Source organism: Terrapene carolina, unplaced genomic scaffold (genome assembly GCF_002925995.2).
Source record: "Terrapene carolina triunguis isolate 2854851 unplaced genomic scaffold, T_m_triunguis-2.0 Scaffold66, whole genome shotgun sequence".
Lineage (NCBI taxonomy): Eukaryota > Metazoa > Chordata > Testudines > Emydidae > Terrapene > Terrapene triunguis.
Genome location: NW_020664417.1, coordinates 73939374 through 73963070, shown reverse-complemented (window position 1 = coordinate 73963070; position 23697 = coordinate 73939374). Strand labels below are relative to the sequence as shown.

The following is a 23697-nucleotide window of genomic DNA, read 5'->3' as shown; positions in this document are numbered from 1 at the left end:
TATTATCCTCATTAGAAGTTCCTCATGGGCTCTAAACTCATCTTGTGACAGTGAGCCACTCAGCCCCGAGATTTCCTCCTCCCCCCCAGGTGAAGCAGAGGCCTGGGCCAGGTGGGGGCTTCCTCCTGTTCTTCTGCTCTCGTTATGTCCCCTGGACCCACATCTTCTGTGTTAGTACTGGTCTTGGTACCACAGTCTGGGTTGGGTGCCGAATGGTCGTCAGTTCTCCCCTGCTACCCCACCCAAGATGACTGCTGGAAACGTTGTCCATTATAGGTGAAACCGCGTTATATCGAACTTGCTTTGATCTGCCGGAGTGTGCAGCCCTGCCCCCCCGGCCACTGCTTTACCGCGTTATATCCGAATTCGTGTTATATTGGGTCGCGTTATATCGGGGTAGAGGTGTACATTTATTTCTGTTTTATAATATAACCCAGTTTATGTGATTTCAAACTGGGGTAGCGAGAAGTTGTGCATACCCACCTCCACATTGAGGGAAGAGGCACATTTAATGGGTTTGTACTCCAAGGGAAGTGGACATCTGGGTGCTGTGGCAAGCCCTGTCAGCTGAGCCTTCTCAGAGCGGATCTCTGTCTCTCTGTGCAGCTGGCTGTGGCCTTGCCTGTGTGCTTGGCTCGAAAAGGTGGGGGAGCCTGGCTCAGCAAGACAGGTTAAAAGGGACCAATGCTGGCAGAACAAGTAGACTCAGTGGTATCTCTGCATATCAGGTGGCTTCCTAAGGGGTCCAACCCGTCACAGGGCGACCACATCTGCATGCAATATTTAAGACATAGGAGTACCATGGATTTATATAGAGGCAATATGATATTTTCTGTCTTATCCCTTTCTTAACAATTCCTTAATGTTAGCTTTTTTGACTGCTGCTGCACATTGAGCAGATGTTTTCAGAGAACTATCCACAATGACTCCAAGATCTCTTTCTTGAGTAGTAACAGCTAATTTGGACCCCCATCATTTTATATGTATAGTTGGGATTAAGTTTTCCAATGTGCATTACTTTGCATTTGTCAACATTGAATTTCATCTGCCATTTTGTTGCCCAGTCACCCAGTTTTGTGAGAGCCCTTTGGAACTCCTTGCAGTCTGCTTTGGACTTAACTATCTTGAGTAGTTTTGTATCATCTGCAAATTTTACCACCTCACTGTTTACCCATTTTTCCAGATCATTTATGAATATGTTGAATAGTACTGGTCCCAGTATCAATCCCTGTGGGACACTACTATTTACCTCTCTCTATTCTGAAAACTGACCATTTATTTCTACCCTTCGTTTCCTATCTTTTAACCAGTTACTGATCCATGAGAGGACCTTTCCTCTTATCTCATTCCCTCGTAGATGACAGAAAGACCAATTTGACTCTGGCAGATAGCGAGGGTCCCAGTGCTGGATAAGAGCTTGGAGCCCGATGTCCCCTTCTGCTCGCTGTGCTCATCGGAGGTTGTCCCATTGGGGTCAGCAGTACCAGGAATGATTAGTAAGTCCCTGAATCCTGCAAAGGCCTTTGGGGTGGAAAGCACTGCAATCACTTCCTGGTGTTGGCGGGAGGTCCAGCACCAAACTCAATAGGCCCTGCAAACGGGGCACAGTTGACGGTGTCTCTAGGGAACCGGGGGATGGAGGAGTGGCTCAGCGCAGGTAGCAATCTGCTGCCCTCCCAATTTGTCCTTTCTCAGCACCAAGGAGCGTCATCTCTCAGACTGCTGCTTCTTATGTTTCTTCCTCAGCACTGGAGACGGAGAAAGGTGCCGAGAAATGTGTGGTGCCAGACGGGTGCTTCATACCAAAGCCAAGGTGCTTGGTGCTGAATCCAATCAGCTTGGCTCCGACGCCAGTCTAAGTGCAGCTTCTATTAGGATAGCCCTCAGTCTAGCTTCCCTGTCTTTCTTCATACAAGGCTTAAGGTCTCAACAGATTTGACTGTGCTGTCGTATGGGAGCCTCTCCTAAACACGTCAGATAACTGAAGCGTGAGGTCACTGACCATAATAGACTTGCCATAGGAGGCACAAGGTTTGAAGCCTGGGAACTGGGGCAGGCCCCACTCAGGATTGAAGGGAGCCCCTTTAATGCTAAGAGAGGGGAACTAACTATCAACGCTAATAATATTTACTCTACTACTAAACTAAGACTCAAACTAAGCTAAAGAGAAAACCACTGAATAATGTCTTGCCAAAGCAAGAGTTGTTCCAGCAACTGTCACAGGTGGTAAGAAGGAACTGAGAGGGTGCAGAGCTGGCAGTGCCCCTTATAGCACGGCACCAAAGGGTGCTAGAGCTGGCCCGATGGATACCACTAAGGGAAAAATCTCTGGCAACAGGGCACATGGTGTGTGCACACCTAACGTGAAATGGACATGAGCAAGTACTCGAACTACTTCTCGTTTCTTGCTTACAACACTCCTGCAAATACATCCCAGAATGATGTTTGCTTTTTTTTGGGGGGGGCAACAGTATTACATTGATAACTCATATTTAGTTTGTGATTCACTATAAAACCAGATCCTTTTCTGCAGTAAGAACACAAGAACAGCCATACTGGGTCAGAACAAAAGTCCATCTAGCCCAGTATCCTGGTTCCGACAGTGGCCAATGCCAGGTGCTCCAGAGGGAATGAACAGAACAGGTAATCATCAAGTGATCCATCCCGTTGTCCATTCCCAGCTTCTGGCAAACAGAGGCTAGGGCCACCATCCCTGCACATCCTGGCTAATAGCTATTGATGGACCTATCCCCCATGAACGGGAAATGGGAAATAACTGCCTAGTACTCCCACCTAGGTAGCCATTTCCCATTTTGTATTTGTGCAATCTATTATTCCTTCCTAAGTGTAGTACTTGGCATTTGTCCTTATTGAATTTAGTCGTATTTCATTCAGATCATTCCTCCAATTGGTCAAAATCATTTTGAATTCTAATACTGTCCTCCAAAGCGCCTACCACCTGTCCCAGCTTGGTGTTGTCTGCAAATTTTATAAGTGTACTCTCTATGCCATTATCCAAATAATTTATGAAGATATTGGATAGAACCAGAACCAGAACAAATCCTTGGAGGATCCCGCTCCATATGCTCTTTCACCCCAACTGTGAACCATTGATAACTACTCTAAGTATGGTTTTCCAGGCAGTTGTGCACCCTTCTTATAGTAGGGTCATCTAGGCTATATTTCTCTAGTTTGTTTATAAGAAGTTCATGTGAGACCGTATCAAAAGCCTTACTAAAGTCGAGATATATCACATCACTGCTTCCCTCCAATCCACAAGGCTTGTTACCCTCCCAAAGAGGATATTAGAATACCACATGTTTTGACATGATTACCACCAAAAAAAGGCAAGCTAGGAGGTAGTTTGTCAGCTGGATGTGATGACAGGTCTTTATGTGGCTTGTGACTGCCTACAAAATCAAAATTCAAATAGGGTACACCATGTAGAAACATGCCAAAGTGTTAAGAATACCGTTGGGGCCAAACAAAGTCACAATCAGAATAAAGTGTTTATCATCACACTCCGGTGACAGATCACCTCTGATCTTCCCTGACAAAGTGAGTATTCTTTCTTTTTAAAAAAATCTGAATATTTCTGATTGTGAGGTAAGCGCTTAAAACCTTTTGTATTTTGTTAAAAATGTAGTCCAAGTGCCCTGCCAGGGAGCTTTTTCCCTTTCCCCCCCTTTATGAATATAGGATGACTGGATGACAGATCCAAGAGAAAGGATTAGAGAGACAAGGTGGGTGAGGTAATATCTTTTATGGGATCAACTTCCAATAAGCCATATTATCCACTTTGTCTCTTTAATATCCTGGGACCAACACAGCTACAACTACACTGCATACACCAAGAGAAAGGATGATTTTTGTCTCCTTTGCCTTAGTGAGACTACACCAAACAGGCTCTTCTCAGCTGCAAAGAAGATCTTTGTGATTCTTCTAAAACTCTGTATGAAAGCATGAAGAATACAACCAAAGAGACCTGTGGGCACCAATGCTAGAGATAACTATCTTCTATTCTGTATCACCAACATGAAAGGAGGTCTGGCCCCTCAAGTTTCGTTACCCAGGTTTATGCATTTAGTGTCTATGTTTTGGAAGAGAGCCCATTAAAGGCCTTTTTTCCACAGCTCAAAATGGCATTTTCCCATGAAAGACCGGCAATTTCCCTGTGCTAACTGCTAGCTCAATGAATTGGTATACACAGTACTCCTGGGGAAATTCTGCATCACTGCATCTGTGCAGAATTCATGCCCCCCCCCCCAGATTTCTTTGCTTCATTGCAGAAAAATGACTTCTCATGGGGAAGCAAAGGGAAGCCACAAGAGTGGTCACATCCCCCTCCCTGGTAGCGCAGGCAGGTCTGTCCCTCTTGCTCACTGTTGTGGCACTCTGTGTGTGTAGGGGCAGGGCTTCGGGATATTTCTGAGGAGGTAGTAGTGGGGCAGGCTCTGTCCTCTCAGGCAGAGCAGTATACTCCTGGGGGAATTCTGCACCACTGCGCAATGCAGAATTTTGCTGAAATTAACATGCACGCAGAATTTCCTTTCCCCCAAAGTAGTGGGCTGCAGTGCTGCTAGCTGCCACTAGACCCGGCAGAGCCCAGCTCACACATGGAAGACATTGCTGGGAAGTGGGAGAGGGAGCTAGAGGGTTCCTGGCAGCTGCAGTTCCCAGCATGCCCTGAGGGAAGGAGAGGGCGGCGCAGAGGAAACTCCAAGCAGGCCTGGTACCAAGCATCAGGGGGCCACTGCTGGGCTGGGGGTCCTGTGGCTGCGCTCTGGGATGGAGGGGGTTTGGGTGAATTGGATGGGGGGGGAGACCATGGCTGGGCTCTGGGGGGGGGGGGGGGGGGGTTGGGGGGGGGGGGGAGGGGGCAGAGAAACAGGAACTGGGTTGTCATAGGGGTTTCTTTAACTCTCTACTCCTGGGGGAATTTGCGTGTCTGTCTGTATTGTTACAGACATACTTGCTGACAGGTATTTTGAAATAAATTACCAAAATGATTGAAACTGGCGTGATTATGTAGTGTTATTTTGAGAAATAAAATTTACAGAATTTTAAAATATTCTCTGCAGAATTTTTATTTTTTTTGGCACAGAATGCCCCCAGGAGTAACACGGCATCTAAATACATCCCGGTGTCTCAAGTCATTGTCCCAGAAAACTGTACTATAACTTTGATCAGCCTACCTTACTACAGAAAGGCAATTATATCCAGACTATGAGGATCAGAAAAACAGCTGGTGAGTTCCCCAAACAGAAAGTATTTTCTGTTAACCATCTTTGAGATAGAAAGGGCAGTATGAGGATGATGACACAGCTCTTTCACCCAAGGAAGGTGGAATATTCACTGTCATGCTATCTAAGAGAGGAGTTTATTATAGGTGATGCTGGTAGCGTCTTAATGCCCAATTTCATCTCAACTCTGAATAATACATTGTCTTCCAGGCTAACAGGGTTTTAACTTGAGGGCAATACTCTGTGGATTTTTTTATTTTCAGGCATAGATTTTAAGTAGAAATGCATTTTTCCTCTTTGGATTTTCTCAGATTTGACAAACCATTCTGCATTAATATCAACATGAATTCTTTAATTCTTCCTTGAAATTCCCTATTTACTTGCAGCATCTGGCAGTTGACTTGTAAGTTTAAATCTGCCTAGAAGAACATATCCAAAATGAAGTGTTCCAATTATTTCTTTATTTGTTTTATGGTACACTAAAGTCAATGATATCAAGTATCAGGGGGTAGCCGTGTTAGTCTGTATCCACAAAGATATGGTGTGGTGTGTAGTTGCTAGTGAGAATTTGCTTCAGGTTGGGGGGCTGTCTGTAAGCTGCGTCCCAAGGGTCTGTAAGAATGAGAGATTGTTTTCCAGGATAGGTTGTAGATCGTTGATAACTCTAACCCAGGAACCAATCCCTGTAGCAAACCTTGTTGCCTACTCTGTCCCCATATCTACTCTAGCGATACCATCAGAGGACCCAACCACATCAGCTACACCATCAAGGGCTCATTCACCTGCATGTCTACTAATGTTATATATGCCATCATGTGCCAGCAATGCCCTCTGCCACGTACACTGGCCAAACCAGACAGTCCCTATGTAAAAGAATAAATGGACACAAATCGGACATCAGGAATGGTAACATAAAAAGTCAGTAGGAAAACACTTCAATGTCCCTGGTCATTCTATTACAGATTTAAAAGTAGCTATACAGTACTTGAACAAAAAAAACTTCAGAAACAGACTTCAAAGAGAAACAGCAGAACAAAAATTCATTTGCAAATTTAACACAACTAATTTGGGTTTGAATAAGGACTGGGAGTGGCTGACTCATTACAAAAGCAGCTTTGCCTCTCCTGGAATTGACACCTCATCTATTATTGGGAGTGGACTACATCCACCCTGATCGAATTGGCCCTGTCAACACTGGTTCTCCACTTGTGAGGCACCTCCCGTCTCTTCATGTGTCATTATATAATGCCTGCATCTGTAATTTTCACTCCATGCATCTGAAGAAGTGAGGTTTTTTACCCACGAAAGCTTATGCCCAAATAAATCTGTTAGTCTTTAAGGTGCCACCAGACTCCTTGTTGTTAAAGTCAATGATGATAGCATAAAAGGTTTCCAACCTTATCAAAATAAACTGTTTGAATTGCTTTTATGGCACAATCACCATTGACCTTGGGGTGTTGAAATATGAACAGAACATGATCGTGAAGACTTGCAGGAAAGCCTTGAATAGGAAATTTAAATCTTTATCCTCACAGCTATGTTTTGATGAACATAATGGCATCAAAACTATCTCACTCCCAGTTCAAAAGGCAGTGCCATTCAATTGCAAATGTGATCTTCATGAATCCAAAAACAGTGATTTTCTGTACTTTTTGAGATAAGCATGAAGATTTTCTATCTTGCTACTAAACAGTTCTTAATGTTTACCTGTTACATTATGAAATGTATCGGTTTTCATTACATAGCCCATTCAACCGCTTGTTTAACACTTCTTTCAACTTTAGGCATGCCAAGTCAAATAAATGCATAAACACGCTTGCAGTATCAATCAGCAGTTTCCACATTTACAACAGTTAGAATGAGAAATAAGCTTGAAAATTTAATACTGAGATGACTAAAAAAAAAAAATAAGATGGACTAGCCAGCTTTCTATAGGACAACTAGTGGTTTCGCGGCTCACGTTTATGATTTTATGTAAACTAGGAGTATGGGTGGACAACTGTGTGTGTTGTGCTATTGGATTTCGTGTTCATCTGTGCAGGTGGCCAATGAGGGGTGTGTTCTGAGATGAGGGACTCTGTGTGTTTGGGATTACTGTGTGTGTTGTTTGGATTGTTGTATGGATGATTGTACTTGGGGATATTGCATTGAGCTGTACAGGTGGCAAATCAACATTTGAAGAAGGGGAAGTTCCTTACCTGTAACTGGAGATTCTTCAAGATGAGTGGTCCCAATCTGCATTCCATTGAGGGTTATATGCATGTGCTATGCACCTGGAGCTGGAGCTTTTGAAAGTAGTATCGTTTGGCAGTCTGCGAATGTGCCCTTATATGATGAAAATGTGGCGATAGTGGATAGCTGGTAAGAACACGTGGCATACTTTGTTTATGTGCATCCTGGCCTCTCGTGTGGTCCAGGTGCCTTGTGTCATGTGATCTTCTATGTGAGCACCCCAGAATGCAAGTGACGCGTATCATTATTGTCACTTGGCGAAGATGGGAGAAAGGGCAACCCGGAGCATACTTGTAGCGGTTCTGGCCACCACCAAAGTGAGGAGATGACTTTCACTGAGACGTCCATGGATTGGTGTATAACAGAATAGGTCCTTTGTAGCCATTGCTGTAGACAGCGAAGGTGTAAGCGGGCAAAAGGCACGATGTACGTGCACGCTGCCATGTGCCCAAGGAGGGAAAAGCAGGTCCTGGCCAAAACCAAAAGATTTAAGGTGTCTACGAATATTTGGTCCAGTAGGCTCTGAAATCGATCCCATAGCAGATAAGCTTATGTGGAGGCCACGTCGATGCAAGCATCTATGAATTCCAGGGACCAAGTAGGGTGAAAAAGTTGATTTTTTTGACACTGATGCTCACTCCTAGAGGAGAGGAGTAGAAGAAGCTGGAATGTCAATGCTTGATCTTCCTCTTTGGACCGTGCTGCTAGCAGTCAGTCATCCAGGTAAGGGAAGACAAGGATTCCCTAACATCGGAGGTGAGCTGTTACCATGGAGAAAACCTTTGTGAAGACTCATGGAGTGGTTCTAAGTCCAAATGGGAGAACCCTGTATTGGAATTCAAGGTCCCACCTTGAACCTCAGGAATCTTCAGTGGGCCGGGATGTACGTCGATATGGAAGTAGGCGTCTTGCATATCTAAGCCGTAAACCATATGCCTTTTTCTAGCAAGGGAATGATGGCCGCAAGCATGACCATATGGAATTCTGGCTTGCAAATCCAGAGGTTGAGGAGTTGGAAATCCAAAATTGGTCTCCATCACCCCTTCTTCTTGGGTACCAGGAAGTAGTTAGAATAGAACCCCTGTGTCCTGAAAGGCTGAAGAGACTGGGTCCACTGCTCCTCTCTGCAGGAGGGAGTCCACCTCTAGGGCAAGAATACTGTCATGAGAGTGATCTCTGGGGGATGGTTGGGGGAGAGCTGCGAAGGAGGCAGTGTCATAAACTCAGCCTCTCCAAGGCAAACAATGTCCAAGACCCACTTGACTGTTGTTATAGCTCTCCATGCTGGTTGAAAGAGTTTGAGATAACTCACAAAAAGAGGTGGATGGTAGGAACGTTGGTATATGGAATGGTTGACGGCTCTCTAGTCGCACTCAGAAATACCATTTTCATGACAATTGAGTGTGTTGTGCATAGATCTGTGTTGCCAGAACAGGCAGACTGGTTCTGCGTACCGGAGGGCACTCTGAAGAGGCTCGTAGTCAGTAGAAATGTGGTGATCTATAGCTTTGGCGTGGTGGTAGGTGATAAAAAATGTTCATTGGTGCCGGTGTATAAATGCCCAAGAATCGTAAGGTGGCTCTAGAGTTTTTAGTGAGTGTAATGGATCATCAGTTTTCTTGTTCAAGAGTTGTGACTCGACAGGAAGGTCTTAGATTGTGTTCTGCACCTCTCTAGGGAAACCTGTGGAATGTAACCAGGATTCCCTCCTCATGACAATTCCCATTGCTAATACACATGAGGACATGTCCGCTGAATCAACTGCAGCCTGAAGTATGGACCTGGCGACCAACTTGCCTTCCTGTAAAATTGCCTGGAAGCAATTACATCCTGCTAGGGCAACCTGTCTGCAAATTCTTTCATCCAGCCATAGGGAGAGGGATAACTCAGTGGTTTGAGCATTGGCCTGCTAAACCCAGGGTTGTGAGCTCAATCCTTGAGGGGGCCATTTAGGGATCTGGGGCAAAAATCTGTCTGGGGATTGGTCCTGCTTTGAGCAGGGGGTTGGACTAGATGACCTCCTGAGGTCCCTTCCAACCCTGATATTCTATGATTCTATTATTCTAAGTCATAGTTGACCATCAGTGCCAAGTAGTTAGAGATCCGGAACTGTAGTCCAGCCGAGGAGAAGACCTTTCGACCCATAAGGTCCAGTCTCTTACCTTCCCTGTCTGCCGGGGTGGAGCATAGGTGGTGTTGTTTGGTCCACTCCAATGAAGCCTGTATCACCAAGAAGTTAGGTAGATGATGTGAAAATAGAAATTCTGACCTCTTGGGGGGGGGGGGGGGCGACATAGTATCTTTTCTCGGCCCCTTCAGAGTCAGTATGTATATGGCTAGGGTATGCCACATGGTGCGTGCCAGTTGAAGAATGGCTTCATTGATCTGTAGAGCCACCCTTGTTGGTACCGATGCGTGCAGAATGTCTAGTAACTGATGCTGACTGTCCTGCACCTCTTCTAGTGGGATCCCAAGAGCAGTGGCTATCCTCCATAGCAGCTCTTGAAACGGTCGGTAGTCATCTGGTGGGGAGGAAGATGTCAATGACATGACAGGGTCTGGAGACAACAACAGGAGTCTCTCCAGATCCACTGGTACCGTCAGAGCCGGGCTAATCGGTGCATTGTCTAAACCCATTTCTGAATGTCTATCAGACAAAGGTTGTGTGGGCGAAGTCGGGGAGTTCTCCCAAGACGAACAGGACTGCTCTGAAGGCGAATACTGAAGCTATGAGCTCCAATATGGCCAACCTGGTTGATCCTGCTGTTGTGGAGCCTGCGCCCAAGGAGCCGGGTACCACTTTTGCCTTACCTACAAAGTGGGGAACTGCAGGGTGCCGTCAGAACCCTTCAGTAGTCATGCTTCCAGAATGGGAGTGGCAGGCAGGCGAACGTTCGTATCCTCAGAATTGGAGGAATCTGAGACCTCCGCAAATGGCAGTGCTGATGGAGCCATCAGAACAGGGTGTGTCAGAGTGTGGGTAGCAGATAAGCACAGCGAAGCACGCAGAGACCTCAGTCCCTCTAAGGAAACTAGCTTGTGGGGGCCAGGAACACTTCCGAGTCTCCCCGGAGTCAGTGGTATCTGGTTTGTCGATGGGAACAGAACAAGTAAAGGCATCAGTCTCCGAACAGACATTTCTTGGGATGCCAGCAGAGCTGAAGTAGGCAGAGGATAAGGGTCTGAGATCAGTATCAACGGATCTGGTGAGCGGTTCAGCCTTTTGTTGCTCTTGTGAGCCCTGGAACGAGTCGTTCCTCCGGGGCTGGATTTTGTGGACAGTGCAATGTCTTTCTTGGACTTGGAGGAAGACTTACTGCCATGCTTCTGAGACTCATGGGTAGGCCATGGTACGGACTCCATAGCACTGGTATCAGCAGAGCCAGATGGATGTTGTACAGTAGAGGGAGCAATCTCAGGTTGCTCAGACCAATGTACGGTGGGGGTTTCCCGGCTAGGATCCGATTTCAGTCCCTTGTCAGCTTCCAATAAGTGCTTTTTGAGGCGAAGAACTCTGCTTTCCCACATACGGGCAGGGAAGGAGAGGCAGATACCGCACATGAACGTGACATGGGGTTCCTCCAAACAGTACAAACAGCACTGGTGCTAATCGCTGATGGAAAACAAGCAAAGGCAGGAAGCACAGATTTTGAATCCTAGTGTCTTCGGCATAATTCACTACCCAGGCCCAGGTAACGAGGGAGGGGAAAGACTGGTTGGCAGGAAAACAACCGAAGCGGCATCCCATGTCCTTAGCCCTATCAACTACTATGAAACTAGAAATTACCTATAAAGAACAATAAAATCCTAACTATGAATAAGGATTGAATCAATTTTTCTAAAATTTGTTGAAAATGCACACTAAGGACGAGATGGCAACAGAAGCTCCCAATCAGACCATGAGGTGGTGAGAAGGAACTGAGGACACTGGTGGTCCACCCCGCTTTTTATCGCCTTGGGTGAAACGAGGCAATACAAGGGTACACGTGTGGACTACTTTCAAAAGCTCCGGCTCTGGGCGCATGCACATAACCCTCAGTGGAATACAATAGAGACGATCACTCGAAGAAGAATGATGGATTACTTGGCCTAACTGCCACAATCTGTGCACTCTCCCTCACATCTCTGACTCGTTACAACCAATGAAACTGTTGCATGCAAAGTAGCTGAGACTAAGGGTGGCAATTAATTGAGTTGCATCTGATGTTGCAATGGTCTAGGACGGTTGGAATAGAGAGATACATGACTTACTGTTTTATTACATATAGATGTCAGACAATGCCTACCTTGCAGAACTTTCTAGGTTATCACAAATCAAGTCCCATGAAGTTTTCCACCCACAAAACATGTGCCCTCCCCCCCCAATTAATCAATTACTCCATCCCAATCCACTTCCTATAGCATTGTTACTGTTTTCTAATAGGAACAGCAAGAAGCTTAATGTTCTCATCACTTCCCTTTTAACTTTTTAGAACAGTTGAAGTTTCCATTTGGTGGATGAAAGTAAAGCATAATATTTCTAGTATCACAAAGCTTTCAAGTGTTATGTTCTTGTAAATACTCCAGAATGACACAAAATAATACCCCCCAAACCTCCCCCCCAAAACACACACCCATTGCTGCCTTCCTCAGAAAAATCCAAGATTTTTTTTTTTTTTAAATACCTGAAGGAGGAAAAAGTGTTTTCTCTACCACCGTTTCTCCTCTATCTGCAAAAAAAGATAGCAAAGCAAAAAAAGACAAATACCTGATACAGCATCAAGTGAACCAACTGATTTGTTTAGCAAAAGTTATGCTACTGGAGTTTGGGGCCAAGAGGTTCTCTAATGAATTGGGAAAAAAGGGCAAGAAAAGCTTGTTAATTAAAATAAATAAAGATCCAGCAGGACCATGTAAAGAGTAATGAAGCTTTGGGTCTACTGATATAGTCAGAAACTGACATATTCAATAGTTGGTGAGTGAAGGAACATGAAAGTCTGAGGGATTCATTGATTCAAGAAGCCTCGAACTCCTCCAAGAGTCAGTGCCTTGATGTTACTCAAAAGAATGAATTTATTGAGTCTAAACAGAAAACTGACAATAGAAGAAAGAAGTGTTGAAGCCATGTTGGTCCCAGAATACACTGCTCTACAGCCAAAATGCTTCTGAAATAAATGTAGTCAAACTTTACTAATTCTGGGTCACTGAGAACAAAAATGATGCTTAAAATTGTTGATTGGCTCTAGTTTTCAAGATATGCTATTGGGTCAGTATATACGACCCTTGACTTGGGAATGGCGGAGGATAAGTGAGTGTAGAGGGGTCCGGACTCACCCCTGCGGCGCCTCCTGCTGGGAGGGAATTAGCTCCCCAGCCTCTGGAGCGCCCTCTGCAGGCCGGTGATCCGCCTTGTCCTCTGCACTGGCCCCCGTGTCCCTTCCAGGACCCCGGTGCCCCTTGCTCTGGGTGCTGCCCCCTGGCAATACCCACCCACTAGGTCTCCCCTCCCAGGGGAACCCCCACCCACTATCCCCACCTTGCCTCAGCACTAGGCCACTGCCAGTCACCAACTAGCCCCCGCTCCCTGGGGCAGACTGCAGTATAGGCCACTCATCACTGGCAAGGGGGGTTTGGACCTGCTGCCTTGGCCTAGCCCTGGGCTGCCCTCTGCAACCCCCAGTACCCCTTGGCCTATTACCAAGCCGCAGCCTGGGGCTATCCAGGCTGGAGCTCCCCAGCCTTTCTCCAGCCTTGCTCCACTACAGGTACCCTGTCTAGCTCCCTGCAGCCAGGCCCTTCTCTCTCTGAAGGCAGAGAGATACTGCTGAGTGCCTGACTCCCAGCCTCTTATATAGGGCCAGCTGGGGCCTGATTGGGGCGTGGCCCAGCTGTGGCTACTTCCCCAAACAGCCCAGTAGCTTTTCCCTTTGCCCCAGCCCTCTGCCAGGGCTGTTTTAAACCCCTCAGGCAGGAGCAGGGTAGCCACCCCACTACAGTGAGTTATAAAGGGAAGGGATCTCAATTTAAACCAGAAATGACTAAAATACATCTTTGACTGGATCTAGGAATAAATCTATGACTGGGTTTGGACAGTACTTGCTTTTTAGGCAAAACAATGAATGATGCAATCTGAAGCTGGTATTGCGTCATACATGATATGAATTGCATCATGTTATTCCTAGAAGTCATGGATGATGCAATCATAACGAAGCTTACATCACTCTGCTGAACAAATTGCCCTATATCAGCTCTAGAAATCATACAGTGTCGTGCTCTCTTATTTGTCAGTGTTTGATTTTGCAAAGGGACACATTTCTGTTTAGCCAAAGTGAGCAGAGATGCCTCGTACTTGTGTGAACAGTGCAGATAACTTCCGCTATGTTTGTGGTGAAGTGACTTTTGCATCACAAAAGCGCAGTATAGCCACTATGGTTAAGAAAGCCTATCACCTTTATTTTGGCTGCAAAATTGGAGATCAGGACAAGAGGTGGGCCCCACACATATGCTGCAACACTTGTGCAACAAATCTTCGCCAGTGGTTGAACAGGAAAAGGAAATCTATGCCTTTTGCAGTGCCAATGATATGGAGAGAGCCAACAGATCATACCAGCAATTGTTACTTCTGCATGGTGCCTCCAGTTGGGAAAGGTGTGTCAAAGAAGAAAAAGTGGACTGTGCATTATCCAAACATTCCATCAGCTATACGCCCAGTACCCACGGAGAAGGACTGCCGGTTCCTGATGCACCAGAATCATTCTCACTTGAGTCAGACGAGGAAGAGGATGAAACTTCTGGTCCTGAACCATCAATGTCACAGGACCCACATTTTCTCCCATCCTCCTCCTCTGAACCACACCTCATAACACAATGTGAACTGAATGACCTTGTCAGGGATTTGGAACTACCCAAGAGTAAGGCAGAGCTGTTGGGCTCCAGACTACAGCAGTGGAATCTCCTGGCAGGTGATGTTAGGGTTTCCATGTTCCGTGACCGTCAAAAGGATCTTGTCCCATTCTTCTTCATGGAAGGTGATCTTGTAGCCTGCAACAACATCAATGGTGTGATGGCAGCCCTCAACATCGTTCACGATCCAGATGAGTGGAGACTGTTCATTGATTCATCGGAGACGAGTCTTAAAGCTGTTTTACTGCATAATGGCAATGTTTTGCCATCAATTCCAGTTGGTCATGTAGTCCATATGAAGGAAACCTATGACAACATGAAACAACTTTTGAGGTGCATAAACTATGACCAACATCAGTGGCAGCTCTGTGGCAATTTGAAGATTGTTGCTCTCTTGCTTGGTCTGCAGACTGGATACACAAAGTACTGCTGTTTTCTCTCCAAATGGGATAGTCGTGCAAGAGATTCCCACTACATCAAGAAAGATTGGCCACTCCGACAGTCATTGGAGCATGGGAGGAAAAGTGTTCAGCATCCACCACTTGTTGAATCAAGGAAGATTTTGTTACCACCCTTACACATCAAGCTGGGTCTGATGAAGAACTTTGTCAAGGCCATTGACAAAACACAAGCAGCTTTCAAGTACCTCCGTGGAAAATTTCCAAGGTTAAGTGAAGCTAAGATAAAGGAAGGTGTCTTTGTTGGTCCTCAGATTCGTGAACTTCTTCGAGATGATGCATTTGACCATGCACTGCGTGGCAAGGAAAAGACGGCATGGAAAGCCTTTCAGTTAGTGGCAATACATTTTCTCGGAAACAACAAGACAAACAACTACAGGTTGTTGGTGGAAAACCTCCTCAAGGCATACAAAAGCCTTGGTTGCAACATGTCACTAAAGATACATTTTTTGCACTCTCATCTAGATTTTTTCCCACCGAACTGCGGAACAGTGAGCGACGAGCACGGCGAGCGATTTCACCAGAACATTGCAAGAATGGAGAAACGCTATCAGGGAAAATGGAGCCCATCAATGCTTGCAGACTATTGCTGGACAGTGACAAGAGATGCTCCATTTAATGAATACAAGAGACAAGCCAAGAAGCGCCGAGTAGACACTGAATAGGACTAAACTATGTACAGAATAGTTTTTTGCCTTTTGTTTCATAATAAATTTTATTTATATAACCCTTTTGCTGATTTTTAAAGTGTTACATAAACAGGACAGGTGAAATATTATCATGTAAAGCAACCATAAACACATGAAAAGACTTAGGTTTACAATTTATGATTAAAACTCTACTATCTACACAATATACATAGACATAAAATGTAAAAACTTAAATATCTTAGAAACAGTAGCCAATCAGTTGTTTTAATTGTCATATTTGAATTCAGCACATCAAAATACATAATAAATAGCACATTTTATCTCTGAAGCAGACGACTTCTCAAAAATTGTAGACCAGTGATATCAGAGACAAGGTGGCTGAGGTAATATATTTTATTGGACCAACTACTGTTGGTGAGAGAGACAAGCTTTCGAGCTTACACAGACCTCTTCTTCAGGCCTGGGAAACTTACTCAGGCTATCATAGCAAAATACAAGATGGAAGGAGACTGTTTAAGTTGGTCCAATAAAAGATATTACCTCACCCATTTTGTCCCTCTAATAATACAAAGAACTGAGACACCAATTCAGCAAGGTATTTAAGCATGAGTTTAAGTACATTGCTGAATTGAGCCCCAGGTGAAGAGGCAAATATGATAAAATGTCATTCAAAGCTATGATGTGGAACTAGTCAGTTGTAACCAGGAGTTCCATTGCTAAAGGACAGTCAGAAAGACTCTGACCAGTGAAGCAATGGATGAGAACTGAGTACCTCAAGCAAGCATAAGATGACCGATAATGTGTTCATCTATGTAGAACTCAGAGTTAAAGGGAGCTCTTGCCAAACCTCTTGGATGCCACTGTAATACCAATAAACAAATTTAAAAAAAATATAGTCGGAGGGCATCCCAGTCTGACTCCTTCCCTTTCCCTTACTACAGCTGATCTGGCAGTTCCTTGGTTTAGTGTGCTCCGCTGTAGCAGCTGTGGCATGAACCCAGCAGGGGTGTCAAACATATATCCCAGGGGTTCAGAACAGTGATTCAGGCATCCTGCCAAAATAATGACAGAAAATGGCAATTTAACAATATATATCTCAGCCAAATCTGAGTAGAATTTCATGGGACACAGAAAAGGCACTTCTACAGTCCAAGGGAATTCTCGATGTCAAATATCAAAGGTCTATTGCAAACAAGGGAGATACAAGACCTTTTCAAAGAAAAGATTACACAAATTCTTTATAATGGAAAGTGTTAGACCTGCTAAATAGAGGGGTCACTACCAGCTTCCCCATTAATATATCCCATATACATAAATGCACCAATTATATAGTAGTGAGATCTGTCATGTAGATCATCATGTTCCTTTACCTGCATTATCTGTATTCTACCCATTATCCCAATACTACTAGCATTCCATGCTTCTGAACTGCTTTCAATCCACTTACAAAACAAACCATAAAAAGGTTTTTCTTCCTTCTATGCCCCAAATTTAAAAATTCCAGTGCCCAAGGAATAGTCAAATCTTGGATCACTAATAGGTTTAAAATCTAGTCTCTTGTGCCCACTAGTAATTCTGTCTAGAAAAGGAGTGCTTTATACCATTAGAAAGCCAGGAATGCTCCCTTCCCTTTCCAAATGATGAAGTGTATTTGTTTCCACCACAGTACACAGTAATCAGTTAGTACTGTATCAGACCTAAAACTGTGACATTATTCTGGAAAAGTTATTTTTAGGAACATGTAAAAATTACATAAACATTTTATCATCTCTTTGACTGATGGCATACCTGGCTTTACAGATGGAGGGAACAAAAAAACAGTATAAACAAAAATTGTAACAATTAAAAAAAAAAAATCACTGAAAAAGTGAGACAAACAAATGCAAAAGATATAAAACGATGGAATACTGTAAAAGATTTTACTAACAAAATGATTTACATAACTTAATCATGGATTTGCCACCTTCAAGTAATGCAGTTATTCAAATTAATTTCAATGGAGCTTTTATACCATGCTACACACTACATCTATCTCACACATTGCCAATAACGTAACACTTATGACACTGTCAGTAACAAATTGTGAGGCAATGAAAGGTAAGGCAAGGGAAAAGCTTTTGGGTGGCTAAGTGGTTATAAAAAGAGTTTTTTTCAATAAATTATGAAAATAGATTTGACAACGTCCTTTCTTTTTAAAAATTCAGGCAAGTTCATGTAGGCTTCCCCTGTGCTGTTTTAGTGAGAAACCATTAATATGGCACCATCATTTACTAACATCATACCACAAAGTACATTTTCCTATCAACTTGAATTTAAAAAAATTGTAACTGTTTACAGTTATTCCAGCATAACTCTGCAAACTTGGAAAAAGATGAGGTTACATGGATGCTAGAAGACCACTGTATTATAAAAATTTGCTTAGCCTCTTAAGAGTAGGTGATTATGCAAAATGAATGGCTGTTGAGAACCACCTAATTCCTAATTAATTCTGATAGCAACAGTGTCAGAGAACTAAGCTGTTTTCCTTCCTTTCTGAAAGTTGCTCACAAAAAGAAAGTTAATAAGGGATACAGTATTTCAGAAAAGAAAATCTTTCCTGTGCCAGATACTTAGGGATGCCTAGTTAATCCAGGCACTTCATTACTAACAAGTTCCAGCTACTAATTCTGTATATGTACAGAAAGTATGAGGATGGGAAGGAGGCTAAGATGAAAAAATGCATTAGAGAAAACACAATAAATTTTCACAGCTTCAGATTTCCTTCTCAGACTTCTATAAATGCTTAAAAATAAATTTTCTAACTAAAAGAAAAGCTAGTAAATAAAACCCAGTGCACTAAATACAGGGTCATTTACCTTCAAATAAACTGAGGTCTCTTCGTAGCCTTGGTCCATAAAGCCCTTCTAAAATACTTTCAAAACCTGAAAACAAAAGAAACATTTAAAATGGTGAACAAAACCCTTTACCTCAAAATAAATCAACCAACACAAAAGCCACAACTAGACAAATACTTTTTAAACATATATAGCAACTAAAAATTGTTACAGTTTACCATGTAGAAATATTTTTTTCCTTTATCTATAGTGCCGTTCAACAGAATTAGAAGATCAACCTAAGACAAGGCAATTGCCATCTGTACCGAATCAGCCTATTAAGCCATGCCCCAACAACCTTATCAGATTTAAAAATAACTACAAGGAATCTTAAAGGTGAGACGATTAACCTCATAGCTTGTCCACAAATGAAGTAGTATCTTCATTACATTGAGAGATAGGTTCCTCTATGACAAAAATGTGAGCTTCAAAATAGAAGGTTCTCAGCTTTGATCTTCAGAATTATATAACTAGAATATGCATTCTAATAATATGAATTTCTACAAATGTATCAATTATGAACTTTTCTAGACTAACACAAAGCTTGTTTCCTCTTTTTGAATTATATCTAAAATTATATAATAGTGCACTTGGGGGGGGGGGGGGGGGGAGAAGAGAAGGCTCTCCCAAGAATTCTCCCTAGTCTCACACAAAAATGTTTTAAAATTAAGGATGAGACAAATCAAAATATTTTCAAGATTTACCAGTTTACTTTAGGCATCTGGAAATATCAATTACATAGGACTACAATGGAAGAAAAGATGATGTGTCAGGAGGCAACTGACAAGAGGAAACAGAAGAGGTTGTTCAAGTCTACTGCTGGAAAGGGGGGAGGAGTTTCCAACACTGTTGGAGTGGCAAGAGGGACTCTTTGGCCTGGTCTACACAACGGGGTTAGGTCGAATTTAGCCGCGTTAGGTCGATTTAAAAATGACTGCATCCACACAAACAACCTCATTCCGTTGACCAAAAGGGCTCTTAAAATTGACTTCTGTACTCCTCCCCGACGAGGGGAGTAGCGCTAAAATCGACCTTGCAGGGTCGAATTTGGGGAAGTGCAGATGCAAATTGACGGTATTGGCCTCCGGGAGCTATCCCAGAGTGCTCCATTGTGACCGCTCTGGACAGCACTTTGAACTCCCATTCACTAACCAGATACACAGGAAAAGCCCCGGGAACTTTTCAATTTCATTTCCTGTTTGGTCAGCGTGGCAAACTCAGCAGCACAGGTGACCATGCAGTCCCCCCAGAATCGTAGAGCGTAGAATGTTTCTACGCTCCCTCTATCATCTCCGCCCTGAGGTTATCGCAAATTAGAAGGCGAAAAAACCGCACTCGCGATTATATGTTTTCCGAGCTGATGCAGTCCTCCCGCACTCATAGGGCACAGCTTAATGCATGGAGGCACTCAATGGCAGGGGTCAGGAAATAATTAAGTGAGCGCGAAGAGCGGAGGAAGGACACGATGCTGAGGCTAATGGGGGAGCAAACTGACATGATGAAGCGTCTGTTGGAGCTGCAGGAAAGCCAACAAGAGCACAGACCCCCGCTGCATCCACTGTATAACTGCCTACCCTCCTCCCCATGTTCCATAGCCTCCTCACCCAAACGCCCAAGAACGCGAGGGGGCGGGGGAGGCTCTGGGCACCCAGCCACTCCACCGCAGAGGATGGCCCAAGCAACAGAAGGCTGTCATTCAAACGGTTTGATTTGTAATGTGGCTACAATAAGCAATGTGGCCTTGTCCTTCCCTCCTCCCCCACCCCACCCGGGCTACCTTGTCCGCTATCTCATTTTTTTTTAAATTAATAAAGAATGCATGGTTTCAAAACAGTAGTTACTTTATTTCGAAGGGGGGAGGGTGGTTGGCTTACAGGGAATTAAAATCAACAAAGGGGGCGGGTTTGCATCAAGGAGAAACGCACGCAACTGTCATACCGAAGCCTGGCCAGTCATGAAACTGGTTTTCAAAGCTTCTCTGATGCGCAGCGCGCCTTGCTGTGCTCTTCTAATCGCTCTGGTGTCTGGCTGTTCAAAATCAGATGCCAGGTAATTTGCCTCAACCTCCCACCCCGCCATAAACGTCTCCCCCTTACTCTCACAGATATTATGGAGCACACAGCAGGCAGCAATAACAATGGGAATGTTGGTTGCGCTGAGATCTGACCTAGTCAGCAAACAGCACCAGCGAGCTTTTAAACGTCCAAAGGCACATTCTACCACCATTCTGCACTTGTTCAGCCTATACTTGAACTGCTCCTTACTACTATCCAGGCTTCATGAGCCATGGGAGCAAGGGGTAGGCTGGGGTAGGTGTGACCGTGCAGTGCTGCTGGCCGGGAGAGAAGCCTGAGGCAGAAGCCTTCAGCTCGCATGATATTACAGGCAGGACTGAATCTCCATGAGACGAAACTTAAAGAAGAGAATGACCTGGAGTCTCTGGCTCCCATTTGGTGCTCCAAGAGGAGGATGGCCATGTCTGTCCAGGTGCCGCGGATCGACCTCACTGAGGAGGATTCCAAGGAATCCTCCCTGAGCAGCAGTACCACATCTGCCAGCAGCACCCAGGAGCAGCAGAACGGATCCCCCGAGCTTGTCGCTGGGGAGTAGGAGAGCAGAGTTGCAGGGGAAGTGGTGGAATACCAGAATGGGTAAGATTTTGGAATTGGGGAGCTCGTGTGGGGGAAGATCAAGGGCTTCTCCTGGTGGCCTGCAATCATCGTCTCCTACAGAGTCACGTCCAAACGTCAGGCAATCTCTGGAATGCGCTGGGTGCAATGGTTTGGGGACGGGAAGTTCTCTGAGGTTTCAGCAGACAAGCTGGTGGGTCTGATGGCTTTTAGGCAGCATTTCAACCACTCCACGTTTAATAAGCTGGTCGCCTATCAACGATCCGTTCACCATGCCCTAGAGGTTGCTAGGAGCCGGGCAGGGAAGACCTTCCCAGAACCCCCGGCCAAGCATCTAAAGACTAACTTCTGCAACAACAGCAAGGAGCGGGTGGAGGAGGACCAGAGCAGACAGCAAATGGTTTCCGAAGTCACAAACAACAACAGGAGCCTTGAAGACAGTTGTTTATCATGCGGGAGAAAAAACCCAGACACATTCCACCCGCTGTTTGAGGGGGGGCCTTTCCCAGACTTGCAGGGATCGATTCCTGGAGCTCTTCTACATGTACGACTAGGACGGGTACCAGTCCTACTGCACCGTCTGCTGCGAAGGCAAGATGCTGCTGCTGCGTAGCAATGCCAGCTGCTGCAGGGGCTTCTGTGTCGAATGCTTGGAGGTCATGGTAGGGCAAGGTACCTCGGCCAAGGCAAAAGAACAAGAGCCCTGGAGCTGTTACATGTGTCAACCACAGAACTGCTATGGGGTGTCACAGCACTGACTGGACTGGAATGTATGGCTGCAAGACTTCTTCACCAGTGACAAAGGACAGGAATATGAGGCACCTAAAATCTAAAAAGGCCCGCACATTTCCCAGAGTCACTACTCTTGATAACAGAACGTCAATGATTGCATTGGCTACTTGGATCACAGCAGCCCCCACAGCAGACTTGCCCACAACAGCAGCGGTGACGGTAAGCCGAGCGGGCTCCATGCTTACTGTGGTATGGCGTCTGCACGGGTAACCCAGGAAAAAAGGCGCGAAACAATTGTCTGCCGTTGCTTTCACGGAGGGAGGGGAGACTGACGACATGTACCCAAAACCACCCGCGACAACATTTTTGCCCCATCAGGATTTGGGAGCTTAACCCAGAATTCCAATGGGCAGCGGAGACTGCGGGAACTGTACCACTCCATAAGTCTATGCTAGCCATGGTAGTGAGGACGCACTCCGACAACTTAATGCGCTTAGTGGGGACATATGCAATCGACAGTATAAAATCGATTTCTAAAAATCGACTTCTATAAAATCGACCTATTTCATAGTGTAGACATACCCTTAGGCTGTGTACACACTACAGCTTAAGTAGGTATAAGTTATGTTGCTCAGGGGTGTGAATAAGCCACCCCCGAGCGACACAAGTTAGCACTGTCCACACAATCACTTTAGTCAGTGTACGTCGGTGGGAGAGGTTCTCCCACCAACGTAGCTACCATCGCTCACAGGGGCTGCAGTAATTAAGTCAAGGAGAGCTCTCGCCTGTCTGCTTAAGTTATGCTACTGAATTACATCATACACGCTTATCACTTCATGAAATCATTACTCAAAACCATAGGGACATTATCCTTCTGATACTGAGAGTTCTGAAAAGACGTCTTGTGCTCAGCTGTCTCTTTAAGGTACTCATGCACACTGTGTACTCATTATAATTACTTTTTGGCCAATTAATTCTGCAAATTGCAAGTTAACCCCGTTCAAACATCTCTGAAGATTGTTGAACAATGATGTTAGTTTTTCCATTTCTAACCAACAATCATAATTCTTGGGTTTGCATAGTTATAGCAGCTTTGTGAATGGGAGGTCCATGAAAGCCTTTCCTTTAATTACTAAATAAGAAACGCATGGTTAGTGTAAATGTCATCTTCTACAGACCTGTCTCTCAGTATTCTTCACCTCATACCTGGAGAAACCGACAAAGAACCAACAGAACTGGTCAAAAAATGTTTGTTAAAGAATTTTTTCCCCAAGAAAAATAGCGTTAACACTTTCAACTGAAAATTTCTGCAAATGAACTCGGGGAGAGGGAGGAGTGTCTTTGTGTTTTTTCTTTCTTGCTCAACTTTTCAGCAGCAATATGAGAAAGGGGCAAGGTAGGAAGAAAAGATTTTAAAATTCAAAAATGAATTTTTTGCAAAAATGTTCAACATTTTAAATAACTGAAAAGTCATTCTTTTTCTACACCTGCAAAATTAAAATGACTGGCTTTTATGCAATAGCTCCCCCCCATTTTTTTTTTTTTAAATCAGCTCTATGGCTAATTGTAATATAAATTCCTGTTCACATGCAACTGAACTAGGACCAATTTCAGATCTCAGTCTGCTCTGATAGTCAACCTGGGGCAACTTCCCTCCTTGGTTTACCTGGGGCTGCTTCTTTCTATGTTGGATACGATCTCCAGGCCCAGACAAATGTTACTGTGTTGGTTAACCTTGGTTCATATTTTCAAACTTTTCTTTGCAAACATCAAAGCTAGAAAGAAGTGTTTTCAAAATGAAAGCTTAGATTCTGACATCGTATGACTCTGTGAGCCAGTGACCTAGGCATATATCTGTTATAGCTATACCCTAACTCCAGCCCTACCAAGGTGGTGTCAACTTTCCATTAAGGGGGAAGCAAGCCCGAGCACACATATTGAACATATGCAGTTTATGCCTGGGGTGTCTCAAATAACCTGCAATACGATGTCATTAT

At 44.5% G+C, this 23697-nt stretch overlaps 1 protein-coding gene across 1 annotated transcript in view; it reads right to left on the bottom strand.

Annotated features, from left to right (window-relative positions):
- The window catches only part of LOC112114389 (ligand-dependent nuclear receptor corepressor-like protein), a 131831-nt gene that overhangs the window by 56532 nt on the left and 51602 nt on the right, over positions 1–23697 (bottom strand). The window contains exon 2 of the mRNA XM_026648013.2: positions 18321–18386. Coding sequence (XP_026503798.2) covers positions 18321–18386 — 66 coding nt within the window. The remainder of the gene's footprint in view (positions 1–18320; positions 18387–23697) is intronic.